Here is a 27,245-nt window from a genome sequence, read left to right as displayed (position 1 = left end):
TATAAGGTCACCACTAGGGGGAGTTTACTGCTTACAGATTACACAGTCACCACTATGGGCAGCTCACTACATACAGATTATACAGTCACCACCAGAGGGAGCTCACTACATACAGATTATACAGTCACCACTAGAGGGAGTTCACTACACACAGATTATACAGTCACCACTAGGGGGAACTCACTACATACAGATTATATAGTCACCACTAGAGGGAGCTCACTACACACAGATTATACAGTCACCACTAGGAGGAGCACATTACATACAGATTATACAGTCACCACTAGGAGGAGCTCACTACATACAGATTATACAGTCACCACTAGGAGGAGCTCACTACTTACAGATTATACAGTCACCACTAGGAGGAGCTCACTACATACAGAATATACAGTCACCATTAGGGGGAGCTCACTACATACAGATTATACAGTCACCACTAGGAGGAGCTCACTACATACAGTATATACAGTCACCACTAGGAGGAGCTCAGTACATACAGATTATACAGTCACCACTAGAGGGAGCTCACTACATACAGATCATACAGTCACCACTAAAGGGAGCTCACTACATACAGATTATACAGTCACCACTAGGGGGAGCTCACTACATACAGATTATACAGTCACCACTAGGAGGAGCTCACTACATACAGATTATACAGTCACCACTAGGGGGAGCTCACTACATACAGATTATACAGTCACCACTAGGGGGAGCTCACTACATACAGATTATACAGTCACCACTAGGAGGAGCTCACTACATACAGATTATACAGTCACCACTAGGGGGAGCTCACTACATACAGATTATACAGTTACCACTATGGGGAGCTCACTACATACAGATCGTACAGTCACCACTAGGGGGAGCTCACTACATACAGATCATACAGTCACCACTAGGGGGAGCTCACTACATACAGATTATACAGTCACCACTAGGAGGAGCTCACTACATACAGATTATACAGCCACCACTAGGAGGAGCTCACTACATACAGATTATACAGTCACCACTAGAGGGAGCTCACTACATACAGATTATACAGTCACCACTAGGAGGAGCTCACTACATACAGATTATACAGTCACCACTAGGGGGAGCTCACTACATACAGATTATACAGTCACCACTAGGAGGAGCTCACTACATACAGATTATACAGTCACCACTAGGAGGAGCTCACTACATACAGAATATACAGTCACCATTAGGAGGAGCTCACTACATACAGATTATACAGTCACCACTAGGGGGAGCTCACTACATACAGATTATACAGTCACCACTAGGGGAGGTCACTACTTACAGATTATACAGTCACCACTAGAGGGAGCTCACTACATACAGATTATACAGTCACCACTAGGAGGAGCTCACTACATACAGATTATACAGTCACCACTAGGAGGAGCACACTGCATACAGATTATACAGTCACCACTAGGGGAGCTCAATACTTACAGATTATACAGTCACCACTAGAGGGAGCTCACTACATACAGATTATACAGTCACCACTAGGAGGAGCTCACTACATACAGATTATACAGTCACCACCAGAGGGCGCTCACTACATACAGATTATACAGTCACCACTAGAGGGAGTTCACTACACACAGATTATACAGTCACCACTAGGGGGAACTCACAACATACAGATTATATAGTCACCACTAGAGGGAGCTCACTACACACAGATAATACAGTCACCACTAGGGGGAGCTCACTACATACAGATTATACAGTCACCACTAGGATGAGCTCACTACATACAGATTATACAGTCACCACTAGGAGGAGCTCAATACATACAGATTATACAGTCACCACTAGGAGGAGCTCACTACATACAGATTATACAGTCACCACTAGGGGGAGCTCACTACATACAGATTATACAGTCACCACTAGGGGGAGCTCACTACATACAGATTATACAGTCACCACTAGGATGAGCTCACTACATACAGATTATACAGTCACCACTAGGTGGAGCTCACTATATACAGATTATACAGTCACCACTAGGAGGAGCTCACTATATACAGATTATACAGTCACCACTAGGAGGAGCTCAATACATACAGATTATAAGGTCACCACTAGGGGGAGTTTACTGCTTACAGATTACACAGTCACCACTATGGGCAGCTCACTACATACAGATTATACAGTCACCACCAGAGGGAGCTCACTACATACAGATTATACAGTCACCACTAGAGGGAGTTCACTACACACAGATTATACAGTCACCACTAGGGGGAACTCACTACATACAGATTATATAGTCACCACTAGAGGGAGCTCACTACACACAGATTATACAGTCACCACTAGGAGGAGCTCACTACATACAGATTATACAGTCACCACTAGGAGGAGCTCACTACATACAGATTATACAGTCACCACTAGGAGGAGCTCACTACATACAGATTATACAGTCACCACTAGGAGGAGCTCACTACATACAGATTATACAGTCACCACTAGGGGGAGCTCACTACATACAGATTATACAGTCACCACTAGAGGGAGCTCACTACATACAGATCTTACAGTCACCACTAGGGGGAGCTCACTACATACAGATTATACAGTCACCACTAGGAGGAGCTCACTACATACAGATTATACAGTCACCACTAGGAGGAGCTCACTACATACAGATTATACAGTCACCACTAGAGGGAGCTCACTACATACAGATCTTACAGTCACCACTAGGGGGAGCTCACTACATACAGATTATACAGTCACCACTAGGAGGAGCTCACTACATACAGATTATACAGTCACCACTAGGAGGAGCTCACTACATACAGATTATACAGTCACCACTAGGAGGAGCTCATTACATACAGATTATACAGTCACCACTAAGAGGAGCTCAATACATACAGATTATAAGGTCACCACTAGGGGGAGTTTACTGCTTACAGATTACACAGTCACCACTATGGGCAGCTCACTACATACAGATTATACAGTCACCACCAGAGGGCGCTCACTACATACAGATTATACAGTCACCACTAGAGGGAGCTCACTACATACAGATTATACAGTCACCACCAGAGGGAGCTCACTACATACAGATTATACAGTCACCACTAGGAGGAGCTCACTACATACAGATTATACAGTAACCACTAGGAGGAGCTCACTACATACAGATTATACAGTCACCACTAGGAGGAGCTCACTATATACAGATTATACAGTCACCACTAGGAGGAGCTCACTACATACAGATTATACAGTCACCACTAGGAGGAGCTCACTATATACAGATTATAAAGTCACCACTAGGGGGAGTTTACTGCTTACAGATTACACAGTCACCACTATGGGCAGCTCACTACATACAGATTATACAGTCACCACTAGAGGGAGTTCACTACACACAGATTATACAGTCACCACTAGGGGGAGCTCACTACATACAGATTATACAGTCACCACTAGGGGGAACTCACTACATACAGATTATATAGTCACCACTAGAGGGAGCTCACTACACACAGATTATACAGTCACCACTAGAAGGAGCTCACTACATACAGATTATACAGTCACCATTAGGAGGAGCTCACTACATACAGATTATACAGTCACCACTAGGAGGAGCTCACTACATACAGATTATACAGTCACCACTAGGAGGAGCTCACTACATACAGATTATACAGTCACCACTAGGGGGAGCTCACTACATACAGATTATACAGTCACCACTAGGAGGAGCTCACTACATACAGATTATACAGACACCACTAGGAGGAGCTCACTACATACAGATTATACAGTCACCACTAGGGGGAACTCACTACATACAGATTACACAGTCACCATTAGGGGAGCTCACTACATACAGATTATACAGTCACCACTAGGAGGAGCTCACTACATACAGATTATACAGTCACCACTAGGGGGAGCTCACTACATACAGATTATACAGTCACCACTAGAGGGAGTTCACTACACACAGATTATACAGTCACCACTAGGAGGAGCTCACTACATACAGATTATACAGTCACCACTAGGGGGAGCTCACTACATACAGATTATACAGTCACCACTAGGGGGAGCTCACTACATACAGATTATACAGTCACCACTAGGAGGAGCTCACTACATACAGATTATACAGTCACCACTAGGGGGAGCTCACTACATACAGATTATACAGTCACTACTAGGGGGAGCTCACTATATACAGATTATACAGTCACCACCAGAGGAAGCTCACTACATACAGATTATACAGTCACCACTAGAGGGAGTTCACTACACACAGATTATACAGTCACCACTAGGGGGAACTCACTACATACAGATTATATAGTCACCACTAGAGGGAGCTCACTACACACAGATTATACAGTCACCACTAGGAGGAGCTCACTACATACAGATTATACAGTCACCACTAGGAGGAGCTCACTACATACAGATTATACAGTCACCACTAGGGGGAGCTCACTACATACAGATTATACAGTCACCACTAGGAGGAGCTCACTACATACAGATTATACAGTCACCACTAGAGGGAGCTCACTACATACAGATTATACAGTCACCACTAGGAGGAGCTCACTACATACAGATTATACAGTCACCACTAGGGGAAGCTCACTACATACAGATTATACAGTCACCACTAGGAGGAGCTCACTACATACAGATTATACAGTCACCACTAGGGGAAGCTCACTACATACAGATTATACAGTCACCACTAGGAGGAGCTCACTACATACAGATTATACAGTCTCCACTAGAGGGAGCTCACTACATACAGATCTTACAGTCACCACTAGGGGGAGCTCACTACATACAGATTATACAGTCACCACTAGAGGGAGCTCACTACATACAGATTATACAGTCACCACTAGGAGGAGCTCAATACATACAGATTATAAGGTCACCACTAGGGGGAGTTTACTGCTTACAGATTACACAGTCACCACTATGGGCAGCTCACTACATACAGATTATACAGTCACCACCAGAGGGAGCTCACTACATACAGATTATACAGTCACCACTAGAGGGAGTTCACTACACACAGATTATACAGTCACCACTAGGGGGAACTCACTACATACAGATTATATAGTCACCACTAGAGGGAGCTCACTACACACAGATTATACAGTCACCACTAGGAGGAGCTCACTACATACAGATTATACAGTCACCACTAGGAGGAGCTCACTACATACAGATTATACAGTCACCACTAGGAGGAGCTCACTACATACAGATTATACAGTCACCACTAGGAGGAGCTCACTACATACAGATTATACAGTCACCACTAGGGGGAGCTCACTACATACAGATTATACAGTCACCACTAGGAGGAGCTCACTACATACAGATTATACAGTCACCACTAGGAGGAGCTCACTACATACAGATTATACAGTAACAACTAGGGGAAGCTCACTACATACAGATTATACAGTCACCACTAGGAGGAGCTCACTACATACAGATTATACAGTCACCACTAGGGGAAGCTCACTACATACAGATTATACAGTCACCACTAGGAGGAGCTCACTACATACAGATTATACAGTCACCACTAGGGGAAGCTCACTACATACAGATTATACAGTCACCACTAGGAGGAGCTCACTACATACAGATTATACAGTCTCCACTAGAGGGAGCTCACTACATACAGATCTTACAGTCACCACTAGGGGGAGCTCACTACATACAGATTATACAGTCACCACTAGAGGGAGCTCACTACATACAGATTATACAGTCACCACTAGGAGGAGCTCAATACATACAGATTATAAGGTCACCACTAGGGGGAGTTTACTGCTTACAGATTACACAGTCACCACTATGGGCAGCTCACTACATACAGATTATACAGTCACCACCAGAGGGAGCTCACTACATACAGATTATACAGTCACCACTAGAGGGAGTTCACTACACACAGATTATACAGTCACCACTAGGGGGAACTCACTACATACAGATTATATAGTCACCACTAGAGGGAGCTCACTACACACAGATTATACAGTCACCACTAGGAGGAGCTCACTACATACAGATTATACAGTCACCACTAGGAGGAGCTCACTACATACAGATTATACAGTCACCACTAGGAGGAGCTCACTACATACAGATTATACAGTCACCACTAGGAGGAGCTCACTACATACAGATTATACAGTCACCACTAGGGGGAGCTCACTACATACAGATTATACAGTCACCACTAGGAGGAGCTCACTACATACAGATTATACAGTCACCACTAGGAGGAGCTCACTACATACAGATTATACAGTAACAACTAGGGGAAGCTCACTACATACAGATTATACAGTCACCACTAGGAGGAGCTCACTACATACAGATTATACAGTCACCACTAGAGGGAGCTCACTACATACAGATCTTACAGTCACCACTAGGGGGAGCTCACTACATACAGATTATACAGTCACCACTAGAGGGAACTCACTACATACAGATTATACAGTCACCACTAGGAGGAGCTCACTACATACAGATTATACAGTCACCACTAGGAGGAGCTCATTACATACAGATTATACAGTCACCACTAAGAGGAGCTCAATACATACAGATTATAAGGTCACCACTAGGGGGAGTTTACTGCTTACAGATTACACAGTCACCACTATGGGCAGCTCACTACATACAGATTATACAGTCACCACCAGAGGGCGCTCACTACATACAGATTATACAGTCACCACTAGAGGGAGCTCACTACATACAGATTATACAGTCACCACCAGAGGGAGCTCACTACATACAGATTATACAGTCACCACTAGGAGGAGCTCACTACATACAGATTATACAGTAACCACTAGGAGGAGCTCACTACATACAGATTATACAGTCACCACTAGGAGGAGCTCACTATATACAGATTATACAGTCACCACTAGGAGGAGCTCACTACATACAGATTATACAGTCACCACTAGGAGGAGCTCACTATATACAGATTATAAAGTCACCACTAGGGGGAGTTTTCTGCTTACAGATTACACAGTCACCACTATGGGCAGCTCACTATATACAGATTATACAGTCACCACCAGAGGGAGCTCACTACATACAGATTATACAGTCACCACTAGAGGGAGTTCACTACACACAGATTATACAGTCACCACTAGGGGGAGCTCACTACATACAGATTATACAGTCACCACTAGGGGGAACTCACTACATACAGATTATATAGTCACCACTAGAGGGAGCTCACTACACACAGATTATACAGTCACCACTAGAAGGAGCTCACTACATACAGATTATACAGTCACCACTAGGAGGAGCTCACTACATACAGATTATATAGTCACCACTAGGAGGAGCTCACTACATACAGATTATACAGTCACCACTAGGAGGAGCTCACTACATACAGATTATACAGTCACCACTAGGGGGAGCTCACTACATACAGATTATACAGTCACCACTAGGAGGAGCTCACTACATACAGATTATACAGACACCACTAGGAGGAGCTCACTACATACAGATTATACAGTCACCACTAGGGGGAACTCACTACATACAGATTACACAGTCACCATTAGGGGAGCTCACTACATACAGATTATACAGTCACCACTAGGAGGAGCTCACTACATACAGATTATACAGTCACCACTAGGGGGAGCTCACTACATACAGATTATACAGTCACCACTAGAGGGAGTTCACTACACACAGATTATACAGTCACCACTAGGAGGAGCTCACTACATACAGATTATACAGTCACCACTAGGGGGAGCTCACTACATACAGATTATACAGTCACCACTAGGGGGAGCTCACTACATACAGATTATACAGTCACCACTAGGAGGAGCTCACTACATACAGATTATACAGTCACCACTAGGGGGAGCTCACTACATACAGATTATACAGTCACTACTAGGGGGAGCTCACTATATACAGATTATACAGTCACCACCAGAGGAAGCTCACTACATACAGATTATACAGTCACCACTAGAGGGAGTTCACTACACACAGATTATACAGTCACCACTAGGGGGAACTCACTACATACAGATTATATAGTCACCACTAGAGGGAGCTCACTACACACAGATTATACAGTCACCACTAGGAGGAGCTCACTACATACAGATTATACAGTCACCACTAGGAGGAGCTCACTACATACAGATTATACAGTCACCACTAGGAGGAGCTCACTACATACAGATTATACAGTCACCACTAGGGGGAGCTCACTACATACAGATTATACAGTCACCACTAGGAGGAGCTCACTACATACAGATTATACAGTCACCACTAGAGGGAGCTCACTACATACAGATTATACAGTCACCACTAGGAGGAGCTCACTACATACAGATTATACAGTCACCACTAGGGGAAGCTCACTACATACAGATTATACAGTCACCACTAGGAGGAGCTCACTACATACAGATTATACAGTCACCACTAGGGGAAGCTCACTACATACAGATTATACAGTCACCACTAGGAGGAGCTCACTACATACAGATTATACAGTCTCCACTAGAGGGAGCTCACTACATACAGATCTTACAGTCACCACTAGGGGGAGCTCACTACATACAGATTATACAGTCACCACTAGAGGGAGCTCACTACATACAGATTATACAGTCACCACTAGGAGGAGCTCAATACATACAGATTATAAGGTCACCACTAGGGGGAGTTTACTGCTTACAGATTACACAGTCACCACTATGGGCAGCTCACTACATACAGATTATACAGTCACCACCAGAGGGAGCTCACTACATACAGATTATACAGTCACCACTAGAGGGAGTTCACTACACACAGATTATACAGTCACCACTAGGGGGAACTCACTACATACAGATTATATAGTCACCACTAGAGGGAGCTCACTACACACAGATTATACAGTCACCACTAGGAGGAGCACATTACATACAGATTATACAGTCACCACTAGGAGGAGCTCACTACATACAGATTATACAGTCACCACTAGGAGGAGCTCACTACTTACAGATTATACAGTCACCACTAGGAGGAGCTCACTACATACAGAATATACAGTCACCATTAGGGGGAGCTCACTACATACAGATTATACAGTCACCACTAGGAGGAGCTCACTACATACAGTATATACAGTCACCACTAGGAGGAGCTCAGTACATACAGATTATACAGTCACCACTAGAGGGAGCTCACTACATACAGATCATACAGTCACCACTAGGGGGAGCTCACTACATACAGATTATACAGTCACCACTAGGGGGAGCTCACTACATACAGATTATACAGTCACCACTAGGAGGAGCTCACTACATACAGATTATACAGTCACCACTAGGGGGAGCTCACTACATACAGATTATACAGTCACCACTAGGGGGAGCTCACTACATACAGATTATACAGTCACCACTAGGAGGAGCTCACTACATACAGATTATACAGTCACCACTAGGGGGAGCTCACTACATACAGATTATACAGTTACCACTATGGGGAGCTCACTACATACAGATCGTACAGTCACCACTAGGGGGAGCTCACTACATACAGATCATACAGTCACCACTAGGGGGAGCTCACTACATACAGATTATACAGTCACCACTAGGAGGAGCTCACTACATACAGATTATACAGCCACCACTAGGAGGAGCTCACTACATACAGATTATACAGTCACCACTAGAGGGAGCTCACTACATACAGATTATACAGTCACCACTAGGAGGAGCTCACTACATACAGATTATACAGTCACCACTAGGGGGAGCTAACTACATACAGATTATACAGTCACCACTAGGAGGAGCTCACTACATACAGATTATACAGTCACCACTAGGAGGAGCTCACTACATACAGAATATACAGTCACCATTAGGAGGAGCTCACTACATACAGATTATACAGTCACCACTAGGGGGAGCTCACTACATACAGATTATACAGTCACCACTAGGGGAGCTCACTACTTACAGATTATACAGTCACCACTAGAGGGAGCTCACTACATACAGATTATACAGTCACCACTAGGAGGAGCTCACTACATACAGATTATACAGTCACCACTAGGAGGAGCACACTGCATACAGATTATACAGTCACCACTAGGGGAGCTCAATACTTACAGATTATACAGTCACCACTAGAGGGAGCTCACTACATACAGATTATACAGTCACCACTAGGAGGAGCTCACTACATACAGATTATACAGTCACCACCAGAGGGCGCTCACTACATACAGATTATACAGTCACCACTAGAGGGAGTTCACTACACACAGATTATACAGTCACCACTAGGGGGAACTCACAACATACAGATTATATAGTCACCACTAGAGGGAGCTCACTACACACAGATAATACAGTCACCACTAGGGGGAGCTCACTACATACAGATTATACAGTCACCACTAGGAGGAGCTCACTACATACAGATTATACAGTCACCACTAGGAGGAGCTCACTACATACAGATTATACAGTCACCACTAGGAGGAGCTCACTACATACAGATTATACAGTCACCACTAGGGGAGCTCACTACTTACAGATTATACAGTCACCACTAGAGGGAGCTCACTACATACAGATTATACAGTCACCACTAGGAGGAGCTCACTACATACAGATTATACAGTCACCACCAGAGGGCGCTCACTACATACAGATTATACAGTCACCACTAGAGGGAGTTCACTACACACAGATTATACAGTCACCACTAGGGGGAACTCACAACATACAGATTATATAGTCACCACTAGAGGGAGCTCACTACACACAGATAATACAGTCACCACTAGGGGGAGCTCACTACATACAGATTATACAGTCACCACTAGGAGGAGCTCACTACATACAGATTATACAGTCACCACTAGGAGGAGCTCACTACATACAGATTATACAGTCACCACTAGGAGGAGCTCACTACATACAGATTATACAGTCACCACTAGGGGGAGCTCACTACATACAGATTATACAGTCACCACTAGGGGGAGCTCACTACATACAGATTATACAGTCACCACTAGGAGGAGCTCACTACATACAGATTATACAGTCACCACTAGGTGGAGCTCACTATATACAGATTATACAGTCACCACTAGGAGGAGCTCACTATATACAGATTATACAGTCACCACTAGGAGGAGCTCAATACATACAGATTATAAGGTCACCACTAGGGGGAGTTTACTGCTTACAGATTACACAGTCACCACTATGGGCAGCTCACTACATACAGATTATACAGTCACCACCAGAGGGAGCTCACTACATACAGATTATACAGTCACCACTAGAGGGAGTTCACTACACACAGATTATACAGTCACCACTAGGGGGAACTCACTACATACAGATTATATAGTCACCACTAGAGGGAGCTCACTACACACAGATTATACAGTCACCACTAGGAGGAGCTCACTACATACAGATTATACAGTCACCACTAGGAGGAGCTCACTACATACAGATTATACAGTCTCCACTAGGAGGAGCTCACTACATACAGATTATACAGTCACCACTAGGAGGAGCTCACTACATACAGATTATACAGTCACCACTAGGGGGAGCTCACTACATACAGATTATACAGTCACCACTAGGAGGAGCTCACTACATACAGATTATACAGTCACCACTAGGAGGAGCTCACTACATACAGATTATACGGTAACAACTAGGGGAAGCTCACTACATACAGATTATACAGTCACCACTAGGAGGAGCTCACTACATACAGATTATACAGTCACCACTAGAGGGAGCTCACTACATACAGATCTTACAGTCACCACTAGGGGGAGCTCACTACATACAGATTATACAGTCACCACTAGAGGGAGCTCACTACATACAGATTATACAGTCACCACTAGGAGGAGCTCACTACATACAGATTATACAGTCACCACTAGGAGGAGCTCATTACATACAGATTATACAGTCACCACTAAGAGGAGCTCAATACATACAGATTATAAGGTCACCACTAGGGGGAGTTTACTGCTTACAGATTACACAGTCACCACTATGGGCAGCTCACTACATACAGATTATACAGTCACCACCAGAGGGCGCTCACTACATACAGATTATACAGTCACCACTAGAGGGAGCTCACTACATACAGATTATACAGTCACCACCAGAGGGAGCTCACTACATACAGATTATACAGTCACCACTAGGAGGAGCTCACTACATACAGATTATACAGTAACCACTAGGAGGAGCTCACTACATACAGATTATACAGTCACCACTAGGAGGAGCTCACTATATACAGATTATACAGTCACCACTAGGAGGAGCTCACTACATACAGATTATACAGTCACCACTAGGAGGAGCTCACTATATACAGATTATAAAGTCACCACTAGGGGGAGTTTACTGCTTACAGATTACACAGTCACCACTATGGGCAGCTCACTATATACAGATTATACAGTCACCACCAGAGGGAGCTCACTACATACAGATTATACAGTCACCACTAGAGGGAGTTCACTACACACAGATTATACAGTCACCACTAGGGGGAGCTCACTACATACAGATTATACAGTCACCACTAGGGGGAACTCACTACATACAGATTATATAGTCACCACTAGAGGGAGCTCACTACACACAGATTATACAGTCACCACTAGAAGGAGCTCACTACATACAGATTATACAGTCACCACTAGGAGGAGCTCACTACATACAGATTATACAGTCACCACTAGGAGGAGCTCACTACATACAGATTATACAGTCACCACTAGGAGGAGCTCACTACATACAGATTATACAGTCACCACTAGGGGGAGCTCACTACATACAGATTATACAGTCACCACTAGGAGGAGCTCACTACATACAGATTATACAGACACCACTAGGAGGAGCTCACTACATACAGATTATACAGTCACCACTAGGGGGAACTCACTACATACAGATTACACAGTCACCATTAGGGGAGCTCACTACATACAGATTATACAGTCACCACTAGGAGGAGCTCACTACATACAGATTATACAGTCACCACTAGGGGGAGCTCACTACATACAGATTATACAGTCACCACTAGAGGGAGTTCACTACACACAGATTATACAGTCACCACTAGGAGGAGCTCACTACATTCAGATTATACAGTCACCACTAGGGGGAGCTCACTACATACAGATTATACAGTCACCACTAGGGGGAGCTCACTACATACAGATTATACAGTCACCACTAGGAGGAGCTCACTACATACAGATTATACAGTCACCACTAGGGGGAGCTCACTACATACAGATTATACAGTCACTACTAGGGGGAGCTCACTATATACAGATTATACAGTCACCACCAGAGGAAGCTCACTACATACAGATTATACAGTCACCACTAGAGGGAGTTCACTACACACAGATTATACAGTCACCACTAGGGGGAACTCACTACATACAGATTATATAGTCACCACTAGAGGGAGCTCACTACACACAGATTATACAGTCACCACTAGGAGGAGCTCACTACATACAGATTATACAGTCACCACTAGGAGGAGCTCACTACATACAGATTATACAGTCACCACTAGGAGGAGCTCACTACATACAGATTATACAGTCACCACTAGGGGGAGCTCACTACATACAGATTATACAGTCACCACTAGGAGGAGCTCACTACATACAGATTATACAGTCACCACTAGAGGGAGCTCACTACATACAGATTATACAGTCACCACTAGGAGGAGCTCACTACATACAGATTATACAGTCACCACTAGGGGAAGCTCACTACATACAGATTATACAGTCACCACTAGTAGGAGCTCACTACATACAGATTATACAGTCACCACTAGGGGAAGCTCACTACATACAGATTATACAGTCACCACTAGGAGGAGCTCACTACATACAGATTATACAGTCTCCACTAGAGGGAGCTCACTACATACAGATCTTACAGTCACCACTAGGGGGAGCTCACTACATACAGATTATACAGTCACCACTAGAGGGAGCTCACTACATACAGATTATACAGTCACCACTAGGAGGAGCTCAATACATACAGATTATAAGGTCACCACTAGGGGGAGTTTACTGCTTACAGATTACACAGTCACCACTAGAGGGAGTTCACTACACACAGATTATACAGTCACCACTAGGGGGAACTCACTACATACAGATTATATAGTCACCACTAGGGGGAGCTCACTACATACAGATTATACAGTCACCACTAGGAGGAGCTCACTACACACAGATTATACAGTCACCACTAGGGGGAACTCACTACATACAGATTATATAGTCACCACTAGAGGGAGCTCACTACACACAGATTATACAGTCACCACTAGGAGGATCACATTACATACAGATTATACAGTCACCACTAGGAGGAGCTCACTACATACAGATTATACAGTCACCACTAGGAGGAGCTCACTACTTACAGATTATACAGTCACCACTAGGAGGAGCTCACTACATACAGAATATACAGTCACCATTAGGGGGAGCTCACTACATACAGATTATACAGTCACCACTAGGAGGAGCTCACTACATACAGTATATACAGTCACCACTAGGAGGAGCTCAGTACATACAGATTATACAGTCACCACTAGAGGGAGCTCACTACATACAGATCATACAGTCACCACTAGGGGGAGCTCACTACATACAGATTATACAGTCACCACTAGGGGGAGCTCACTACATACAGATTATACAGTCACCACTAGGAGGAGCTCACTACATACAGATTATACAGTCACCACTAGGGGGAGCTCACTACATACAGATTATACAGTCACCACTAGGGGGAGCTCACTACATACAGATTATACAGTCACCACTAGGAGGAGCTCACTACATACAGATTATACAGTCACCACTAGGGGGAGCTCACTACATACAGATTATACAGTTACCACTATGGGAAGCTCACTACATACAGATCGTACAGTCACCACTAGGGGGAGCTCACTACATACAGATCATACAGTCACCACTAGGGGGAGCTCACTACATACAGATTATACAGTCACCACTAGGAGGAGCTCACTACATACAGATTATACAGCCACCACTAGGAGGAGCTCACTACATACAGATTATACAGTCACCACTAGAGGGAGCTCACTACATACAGATTATACAGTCACCACTAGGAGGAGCTCACTACATACAGATTATACAGTCACCACTAGGGGGAGCTCACTACATACAGATTATACAGTCACCACTAGGAGGAGCTCACTACATACAGATTATACAGTCACCACTAGGAGGAGCTCACTACATACAGATTATACAGTCACCACTAGAGGGAGCTCACTACATACAAATCTTACAGTCGCCACTAGGGGGAGCTCACTACATACAGATTATACAGTCACCACTAGAGGGAGCTCACTACATACAGATTATACAGTCACCACTAGGAGGAGCTCACTACATACAGATTATACAGTCACCACTAGGAGGAGCTCATTACATACAGATTATACAGTCACCACTAAGAGGAGCTCAATACATACAGATTATAAGGTCACCACTAGGGGGAGTTTACTGCTTACAGATTACACAGTCACCACTATGGGCAGCTCACTACATACAGATTATACAGTCACCACCAGAGGGCGCTCACTACATACAGATTATACAGTCACCACTAGAGGGAGCTCACTACATACAGATTATACAGTCACCACCAGAGGGAGCTCACTACATACAGATTATACAGTCACCACTAGGAGGAGCTCACTACATACAGATTATACAGTAACCACTAGGAGGAGCTCACTACATACAGATTATACAGTCACCACTAGGAGGAGCTCACTATATACAGATTATACAGTCACCACTAGGAGGAGCTCACTACATACAGATTATACAGTCACCACTAGGAGGAGCTCACTATATACAGATTATAAAGTCACCACTAGGGGGAGTTTACTGCTTACAGATTACACAGTCACCACTATGGGCAGCTCACTATATACAGATTATACAGTCACCACCAGAGGGAGCTCACTACATACAGATTATACAGTCACCACTAGAGGGAGTTCACTACACACAGATTATACAGTCACCACTAGGGGGAGCTCACTACATACAGATTATACAGTCACCACTAGGGGGAACTCACTACATACAGATTATACAGTCACCACTAGGGGGAGCTCACTACATACAGATTATACAGTCACCACTAGGGGGAGCTCACTACATACAGATTATACAGTCACCACTAGGAGGAGCTCACTACATACAGATTATACAGTCACCACTAGGGGGAGCTCACTACATACAGATTATACAGTCACTACTAGGGGGAGCTCACTATATACAGATTATACAGTCACCACCAGAGGAAGCTCACTACATACAGATTATACAGTCACCACTAGAGGGAGTTCACTACACACAGATTATACAGTCACCACTAGAGGGAGCTCACTACATACAGATTATATAGTCACCACTAGAGGGAGCTCACTACACACAGATTATACAGTCACCACTAGGAGGAGCTCACTACATACAGATTATACAGTCACCACTAGGAGGAGCTCACTACATACAGATTATACAGTCACCACTAGGAGGAGCTCACTACATACAGATTATACAGTCACCACTAGGGGAGCACACTACATACAGATTATACAGTCACCACTAGGAGGAGCTCACTACATACAGATTATACAGTCACCACTAGAGGGAGCTCACTACATACAGATTATACAGTCACCACTAGGAGGAGCTCACTACATACAGATTATACAGTCACCACTAGGGGAAGCTCACTACATACAGATTATACAGTCACCACTAGGAGGAGCTCACTACATACAGATTATACAGTCACCACTAGGGGAAGCTCACTACATACAGATTATACAGTCACCACTAGGAGGAGCTCACTACATACAGATTATACAGTCTCCACTAGAGGGAGCTCACTACATACAGATCTTACAGTCACCACTAGGGGGAGCTCACTACATACAGATTATACAGTCACCACTAGAGGGAGCTCACTACATACAGATTATACAGTCACCACCAGAGGGAGCTCACTACATACAGATTATACAGTCACCACTAGAGGGAGTTCACTACACACAGATTATACAGTCACCACTAGGGGGAACTCACTACATACAGATTATATAGTCACCACTAGAGGGAGCTCACTACACACAGATTATACAGTCACCACTAGGAGGATCACATTACATACAGATTATACAGTCACCACTAGGAGGAGCTCACTACATACAGATTATACAGTCACCACTAGGAGGAGCTCACTACTTACAGATTATACAGTCACCACTAGGAGGAGCTCACTACACACAGATTATACAGTCACCACTAGGAGGAGCTCACTACATACAGAATATACAGTCACCATTAGGGGGAGCTCACTACATACAGATTATACAGTCACCACTAGGAGGAGCTCACTACATACAGATTATACAGTCACCACTAGGGGGAGCTCACTACATACAGATTATACAGTCACCACTAGGGGGAGCTCACTACATACAGATTATACAGTCACCACTAGGGGGAGCTCACTACATACAGATTATACAGTCACCACTAGGAGGAGCTCACTACATACAGATTATACAGTCACCACTAGGGGGAGCTCACTACATACAGATTATACAGTCACCACTAGGGGGAGCTCACTACATACAGATTATACAGTCACCACTAGGAGGAGCTCACTACATACAGATTATACAGTCACCACTAGGGGGAGCTCACTACATACAGATTATACAGTTACCACTATGGGAAGCTCACTACATACAGATCGTACAGTCACCACTAGGGGGAGCTCACTACATACAGATCATACAGTCACCACTAGGGGGAGCTCACTACATACAGATTATACAGTCACCACTAGGAGGAGCTCACTACATACAGATTATACAGCCACCACTAGGAGGAGCTCACTACATACAGATTATACAGTCACCACTAGAGGGAGCTCACTACATACAGATTATACAGTCACCACTAGGAGGAGCTCACTACATACAGATTATACAGTCACCACTAGGGGGAGCTCACTACATACAGATTATACAGTCACCACTAGGAGGAGCTCACTACATACAGATTATACAGTCACCACTAGGAGGAGCTCACTACATACAGATTATACAGTCACCACTAGGGGGCGCTCACTACATACAGATTATACAGTTACCACTAGGGGGAGCTCACTACATACAGATTATACAGTCACCACTAGGAGGAGCTCACTACATACAGATTATACAGTCACCACTAGGGGGAGCTCACTACATACAGATTATACAGTCACCACTAGGAGGAGCTCACTACATACAGATTATACAGTCACCACTAGGAGGAGCTCACTACATACAGATTATACAGTCACCACTAGGGGGCGCTCACTACATACAGATTATACAGTTACCACTAGGAGGAGCTCACTACATACAGATTATACAGTCACCACTAGGGGGAGCTCACTACATACAGATTATACAGTCACCACTAGGAGGAGCTCACTACATACAGATTATACAGTCACCACTAGAGGGAGCTCACTACATACAGATTATACAGTCACCACTAGAGGGAGCTCACTACATACAGATTATACAGTCACCACTAGGGGGAGCTCACTACATACAGATTATACAGTCACCACTAGGAGGAGTTCACTACATACAGATTATACAGTCACCACTAGGGGGCGCTCACTACATACAGATTATACAGTCACCACTAGGGGGAGCTCACTACATACAGATTATACAGTCACCACTAGGAGGAGCTCACTACATACAGATTATACAGTCACCACTAGGGGGAGCTCACTACATACAGATTATACAGTCACCACTAGGGGGAGCTCACTATATACAGATTATACAGTCACCACTAGAGGGAGCTCACTACATACAGATTATACAGTTACCACTATGGGGAGCTCACTACATACAGATCATACAGTCACCACTAGGGGGAGCTCACTACATACAGATTATACAGTCACCACTAGGAGGAGCTCACTACATACAGATTATACAGTCACCACTAGAGGGAGCTCACTACATACAGATTATACAGTCACCACTAGGGGGAGCTCACTACATACAGATTATACAGTCACCACTAGGAGGAGCTCACCACATACAGATTAGACAGTCACCACTAGGAGGAGCTCACTACATACAGATTATACAGTCACCACTAGAGGGAGCTCACTACATACAGATTATACAGTCACTACTAGGGGGAGCTCACTACATACAGATTATACAGTCACCACTAGGAGGAGCTCACTACATACAGATTATACAGTCACCACTAGGGGGAGCTCACTACATACAGATTATACAGTCACCACTAGAGGGAGCTCACTACATACAGATTATACAGTCACCACTAGGGGGAGCTCACTACATACAGATCATACAGTCACCACTAGGGGGAGCTCACTACATACAGATTATACAGTCACCACTAGGGGGAGCTCACTACATACAGATTATACAGTCACCACTAGGAGGAGCTCACTACATACAGATTATACAGTCACCACTAGGAGGAGCTCACTACATACAGATTATACAGTCACCACTAGGGGGAGCTCACTACATACAGATTATACAGTCACCACTAGAGAGAGCTCACTACATACAGATTATACAGTCACCACTAGGAGGAGCTCACTACATACAGATTATACAGTCACCACTAGGGGGAGCTCACTACATACAGATTATACAGTCACCACTAGGGGGAGCTCACTACATACAGATTATACAGTCACCACTAGAGGGAGCTCACTACATACAGATTATACAGTCACCACTAGGGGGAGCTCACTACATACAGATTATACAGTCACCACTAGGAGGAGCTCACTACATACAGATTATACAGCCACCACTAGGGGGAGCTCACTACATACAGATTATACAGCCACCACTAGGGGGAGCTCACTACATACAGATTATACAGCCACCGCTAGGGGGAGCTCACTACATACAGATTATACAGTCACCACTAGGGGGAGCTCACTACATACAGATTATACAGTCACCACTAGGAGGAGCTCACTACATACAGTATATATAGTCACCACTAGGGGAAGCTCACTACATACAGATTATACAGTCACCACTAGGGGGAGCTCACTACATACAGATTATACAATCACCACTAGGGGGAGCTCACTACATACAGATTATACAGTCACCACTAGGAGGAGCTCACTACATACAGATTATACAGTCACCACTAGGAGGAGCTCACTACATACAGATTATACAGTCACCACTAGGGGGAGCTCACTACATACAGATTATACAGTCACCACTAGGGGGAGCTCACTACATACAGATTATACAGTCACCACTAGGGGGAGCTCACTACATACAGATTATACAGTCACCACTAGGAGGAGCTCACTACATACAGATTATACAGTCACCACTAGGAGGAGCTCACTACATACAGATTATACAGTCACCACTAGAGGGAGCTCACTACATACAGATTATACAGTCACTACTAGGGGGAGCTCACTACATACAGATTATACAATCACCACTAGGGGGAGCTCACTACATACAGATTATACAGTCACCACTAGGAGGAGCTCACTACATACAGATTATACAGTCACCACTAGGAGGAGCTCACTACATACAGATTATACAGTCACCACTAGGGGGAGCTCACTACATACAGATTATACAGTCACCACTAGGAGGAGCTCACTACATACAGATTATACAGTCAGCACTAGGGGGAGCTCACTACATACAGATTATACAGTCACCACTAGGGGGAGCTCACTACATACAGATTATACAGTCACCACTAGGAGGAGCTCACTACATACAGATTATACAGTCACCACTAGAGGGTGCTCACTACATACAGATTATACAGTCACCACTAGGAGGAGCTCACTACATACAGATTATACAGTCACCACTAGGAGGAGCTCACTACATACAGATTATACAGTCACCACTAGGGGGAGCTCACTACATACAGATTATACAGTCACCACTAGGGGGAGCTCACTACATACAGATTATACAGTCACCACTAGGGGGAGCTCACTACATACAGATTATACAGTCACCACTAGGAGGAGCTCACTACATACAGATTATACAGTCACCACTAGGAGGAGCTCACTACATACAGATTATACAGTCACCACTAGAGGGAGCTCACTACATACAGATTATACAGTCACTACTAGGGGGAGCTCACTACATACAGATTATACAATCACCACTAGGGGGAGCTCACTACATACAGATTATACAGTCACCACTAGGAGGAGCTCACTACATACAGATTATACAGTCACCACTAGGAGGAGCTCACTACATACAGATTATACAGTCACCACTAGGGGGAGCTCACTACATACAGATTATACAGTCACCACTAGGAGGAGCTCACTACATACAGATTATACAGTCACCACTAGGGGGAGCTCACTACATACAGATTATACAGTCACCACTAGGGGGAGCTCACTACATACAGATTATACAGTCACCACTAGGAGGAGCTCACTACATACAGATTATACAGTCACCACTAGAGGGTGCTCACTACATACAGATTATACAGTCACCACTAGGGGGAGCTCACTACATACAGATTATACAGTCACCACTAGGGGGAGCTCACTACATACAGATTATACAGTCACCACTAGGAGGAGCTCACTACATACAGATTATACAGTCACCACTAGAGGGAGCTCACTACATACAGATTATACAGTCACCACTAGGGGGAGCTCACTACATACAGATTATACAGTCACCACTAGGAGGAGCTCACTACATACAGATTATACAGTCACCACTAGGAGGAGCTCACTACATACAGATTATACAGTCACCACTAGGGGGAGCTCTTTTATCCTTTGGCTCAGTCTTTGGGGTGTCTTGCAGGTTTTTGGTCAGCTGCCAAAGTTTAAAGATGGAGACTTTGTTCTGTACCAGAGTAACAGCATTCTGCGCTACCTTGGCCGTAAATATGGTGAGTGTCTGCACATGTCTGATAAAGTATTAGGGCAGGTTCACATTACCAGTATATAGTGACTGATGCAGACGGCGCCCCCTGTGTCTGGTCTCTATATTCAGTCTTATTCTGTCCTGTGATGGTGGGACAGGTGGAGGAGGCCTGTGTGGTCTCCTGTATGGTTTGGAGGAAAGTGTTTGCAAACCTTCTTCTTCTTCTTTTTCTTTCTTTCGGAGATAGATTGAGGATTATATTGCAGTCATATTCTCAGTGCTGCAGTTTGGTTCATTGCCAGCAGTAAGGTAAGCTCAATCCCCTTTCAGCTTTTCCTTTTGTTTCAGTGCAGCTTGCACTAATATCTATTACTGGGGTTGTTCTGTTAACTCCTGTTATGTTGTTTTTGTCAGCGCCTTTGCACACTTACCTGGGCTGCAGTTGCAGCGATGGACATTGTGGGCAGCGTTCAGTTTTTCTCTGTGTTTAGTGCAGAAACTAAAGCACTAAATGTCTATTGCTCTGGGCAGTCTGTCATCTCCCTTTCTTCCTCCTCTCCCAGACATGGTCACTGAAGGAGGTCAGAGATGCCAGGATCTGATCAGATTCCACCTGACAGCCTGAAGGTTGCCCAGTCCCTATTAAGTCCTAGCGGGCTGTCAGAGGCCGTCCTGAGAACTATCTCCTGCGCCAGAATACCCCACTGGTGCTGCTGTATGACGACAGGGAAATCTTGCATTACCTCGATTCCCCTGACATTGACCTCCTATGTATGTTATCCTGTCAGGTATTGCCGGGGGCAGTAACCAGGAGAGCGCGCTTATTGACATGGTGAACGATGGTGTGGAGGACCTGAGGATGAAACTCGTGCGAGTGCTATTCTATGAGCCTGTAAGTATAGACAAAGAAGGAGAAAAAACTATAATACTGTTAAATAGATAGGGACGGAATAAACCCTTTATTAGGTATACCCTAGGACTGTGTCACCGATATCAGCATATCACCCCAGCTCTGCAGATATGACATCAGTTCTGGTGACAATAACCTATCTATCTGCAGGGCTGGGGTGATATGCTGGGTCTGGTGACAGTAACCTATCTATCTGCAGGGCTGGGGTGATACGCTGGTTCTGGTGACAGTAACCTATCTATCTGCAGGGCTGGGGTGATATGCTGGGTCTGGTGACAGTAACCTATCTATCTGCAGGGCTGGGGTGATATGCTGGTTCTGGTGACAGTAACCTATCTATCTGCAGGGCTGGGGTGATATGCTGGTTCTGGTGACAGTAACCTATCTATCTGCAGGGCTGGGGTGATATGCTGGTTCTGGTGACAGTAACCTATCTATCTGCAGGGCTGGGGTGATATGCTGGGTCTGGTGACAGTAACCTATCTATCTGCAGGGCTGGGGTGATATGCTGGTTCTGGTGACAGTAACCTATCTATCTGCAGGACTGGGGTGATATGCTGGTTCTGGTGACAGTAACCTATCTATCTGCAGGGCTGGGGTGATATACTGGGTCTGGTGACAGTAACCTATCTATCTGCAGGACTGGGGTGATATGCTGGGTCTGGTGACAGTAACCTATCTATCTGCAGGGCTGGGGTGATATGCTGGTTCTGGTGACAGTAACCTATCTATCTGCAGGGCTGGGGTGATATGCTGGGTCTGGTGACACTAACCTATCTATCTGCAGGGCTGGGGTGATATGCTGGGTCTGGTGACAGTAACCTATCTATCTGCAGGGCTGGGGTGATATGCTGGGTCTGGTGACAGTAACCTATCTATCTGCAGGATTGGGGTGATATGCTGGTTCTGGTGACAGTAACCTATCTATCTGCAGGGCTGGGGTGATATGCTGGGTCTGGTGACAGTAACCTATCTATCTGCAGGGCTGGGGTGATATGCTGGGTCTGGTGACAGTAACCTATCTATCTGCAGGGCTAGGGTGATATGCTGGGTCTGGTGACAGTAACCTATCTATCTGCAGGCTGGGGTGATATGCTGGTTCTGGTGACAGTAACCTATCTATCTGCAGGGCTGGAGTGATATGCTGGGTCTGGTGACAGTAACCTATCTATCTGCAGGGCTGGGGTGATATGCTGGTTCTGGTGACAGTAACCTATCTATCTGCAGGCTGGGGTGATATGCTGGTTCTGGTGACAGTAACCTATCTATCTGCAGGGCTGGGGTGATATGCTGGTTCTGGTGACAGTAACCTATCTATCTGCAGGCTGGGGTGATATGCTGGTTCTGGTGACAGTACCCTATCTATCTGCAGGGCTGGGGTGATATGCTGGGTCTGGTGACAGTAACCTATCTATCTGCAGGGCTGGGGTGATATGCTGATTCTGGTGACAGTAACCTATCTATCTGCAGGGCTGGGGTGATATGCTGATTCTGGTGACAGTAACCTATCTATCTGCAGGGCTGGGGTGATATGCTGGGTCTGGTGACAGTAACCTATCTATCTGCAGGGCTGGGGTGATATGCTGATTCTGGTGACAGTAACCTATCTATCTGCAGGGCTGGGGTGATATGCTGATTCTGGTGACAGTAACCTATCTATCTGCAGGGCTGGGGTGATATGCTGGGTCTGGTGACAGTAACCTATCTATCTGCAGGGCTGGGGTGATATGCTGGTTCTGGTGACAGTAACCTATCTATCTGCAGGGCTGGGGTGATATGCTGGTACTGGTGACAGTAACCTATCTATCTGCAGGGCTGGGGTGATATGCTGATTCTGGTGACAGTAACCTATCTATCTGCAGGGCTGGGGTGATATGCTGGGTCTGGTGACAGTAACCTATCTATCTGCAGGGCTGGGGTGATATGCTGGTTCTGGTGACAGTAACCTATCTATCTGCAGGGCTGGGGTGATATGCTGATTCTGGTGACAGTAACCTATCTATCTGCAGGGCTGGGGTGATATGCTGGGTCTGGTGACAGTAACCTATCTATCTGCAGGGCTGGGGTGATATGCTGGGTCTGGTGACAGTAACCTATCTATCTGCAGGGCTGGGGTGATATGCTGGGTCTGGTGACAGTAACCTATCTATCTGCAGGGCTGGGGTGATATGCTGGTACTGGTGACAGTAACCTATCTATCTGCAGGGCTGGGGTGATATGCTGGTACTGGTGACAGTAACCTATCTATCTGCAGGGCTGGGGTGATATGCTGGGTCTGGTGACAGTAACCTATCTATCTGCAGGGCTGGGGTGATATGCTGGTTCTGGTGACAGTAACCTATCTATCTGCAGGGCTGGGGTGATATGCTGGGTCTGGTGACAGTAACCTATCTATCTGCAGGGCTGGGGTGATATGCTGGTTCTGGTGACAGTAACCTATCTATCTGCAGGGCTGGGGTGATATGCTGGTTCTGGTGACAGTAACCTATCTATCTGCAGGGCTGGGGTGATATGCTGGTTCTGGTGACAGTAACGTATCTATCTGCAGGGCTGGGGTGATATACTGGTTCTGGTGACAGTAACCTATCTATCTGCAGGGCTGGGGTGATATGCTGGGTCTGGTGACAGTAACCTATCTATCTGCAGGGCTGGGGTGATATGCTGGTTCTGGTGACAGTAACCTATCTATCTGCAGGGCTGGGGTGATATGCTGGTTCTGGTGACAGTAACCTATCTATCTGCAGGGCTGGGGTGATATGCTGGTTCTGGTGACAGTAACCTATCTATCTGCAGGGCTGGGGTGATATGCTGGGTCTGGTGACAGTAACCTATCTATCTGCAGGGCTGGGGTGATATGCTGGGTCTGGTGACAGTAACCTATCTATCTGCAGGACTGGGGTGATATGCTGGTTCTGGTGACAGTAACCTATCTATCTGCAGGGCTGGGGTGATATGCTGGCACTGGTGACAGTAACCTATCTATCTGCAGGGCTGGGGTGATATGCTGGGTCTGGTGACAGTAACCTATCTATCTGCAGGGCTGGGGTGATATGCTGGTTCTGGTGACAGTAACCTATCTATCTGCAGGGCTGGGGTGATATGCTGGGTCTGGTGACAGTAACCTATCTATCTGCAGGGCTGGGGTGATATGCTGGTTCTGGTGACAGTAACCTATCTATCTGCAGGGCTGGGGTGATATGCTGGGTCTGGTGACAGTAACCTATCTATCTGCAGGGCTGGGGTGATATGCTGGTTCTGGTGACAGTAACCTATCTATCTGCAGGGCTGGGGTGATATACTGGTTCTGGTGATGCCTTATACTATCTATCGCCTGGTGCACTGATGTATTTGCTTCCAGTGCCTGCAGAGATATAGGGGAGGTTGATAGACTTCTTTGTATTCCGGTACAGGAGAAGGGTACAGAGAAGTACGAGGCCGATCTCCCCGATCAGTTTTCAGCATTTGAGCGAATCCTTTCCCAGAATTCTAATGGAACCCGATTTGTGGTTGGAGATCAGGTAATGTGTGGGATGATTTATGACTGGACATCGGGTCTGGGTTTGTCCTCCAGAGATGCGGAGACGTCTCGAGATTCTTTTCACAAATATTCCAGAGTTTCCTCCACCAGAAGAGCGGTCATTATAGTGCGGGGTCTCCTCAGGCCTGGGGGAGGTGCAGAGATATAAGAACCCTAATACTCACCTCTCCTGGTCCTCCATTGTGCTCATCTTCTGTCCTCCTGGATGACATCACAGACCCTGAGGCTTCCTTAAGACGTTCCCTGATGTTCATGTGGGGGGTTCTAAGGATTGTGTCGGACCTATAACAGCTTCTTACTGTCACTTCTTGCCCCCACAGATCTCTTATGCAGATTACAACCTCCTGGACATCCTGCACGTTCACCTCGCCTTATTCCCAGCATGCCTTGCTTCCTTTCCTCTCCTTACTGCATTCAGCGATCGCATTTCTTCTCGTCCTAAACTTATGGAATACTTGAAATCTGAGGCTCGAAAAAATCGTCCAATCGTCCCTAAGAAATAACCAAGTAGAAGAGACTAGTCAATGTGACCAACCAATAGTGTCTCAGTAACAGCGCCCCCTATGT

The 27,245-nt window shown here is 45.2% G+C and overlaps 1 protein-coding gene across 1 annotated transcript in view; it reads left to right on the top strand.

The window, feature by feature from the left end:
* LOC142219248 (glutathione S-transferase P 1-like) overlaps positions 1 to 27,245 on the top strand; it is a 41,155-nt gene extending 13,910 nt beyond the window's left edge. Inside the window, exons 5-8 of the mRNA XM_075288193.1 lie at positions 22,168 to 22,255; positions 23,019 to 23,122; positions 26,551 to 26,658; positions 26,999 to 27,245. Of these exons, the coding sequence (XP_075144294.1) occupies positions 22,168 to 22,255; positions 23,019 to 23,122; positions 26,551 to 26,658; positions 26,999 to 27,181 (483 nt within the window). The 3' untranslated portion in view covers positions 27,182 to 27,245. The remainder of the gene's footprint in view (positions 1 to 22,167; positions 22,256 to 23,018; positions 23,123 to 26,550; positions 26,659 to 26,998) is intronic.

The sequence above is a fragment of the Leptodactylus fuscus genome, chromosome 10 (assembly GCF_031893055.1).
Source record: "Leptodactylus fuscus isolate aLepFus1 chromosome 10, aLepFus1.hap2, whole genome shotgun sequence".
Classification (NCBI taxonomy): domain Eukaryota; kingdom Metazoa; phylum Chordata; class Amphibia; order Anura; family Leptodactylidae; genus Leptodactylus; species Leptodactylus fuscus.
Note: the sequence above shows the minus strand (reverse complement) of the source record. Positions and strands in the feature narration are given on the sequence as shown.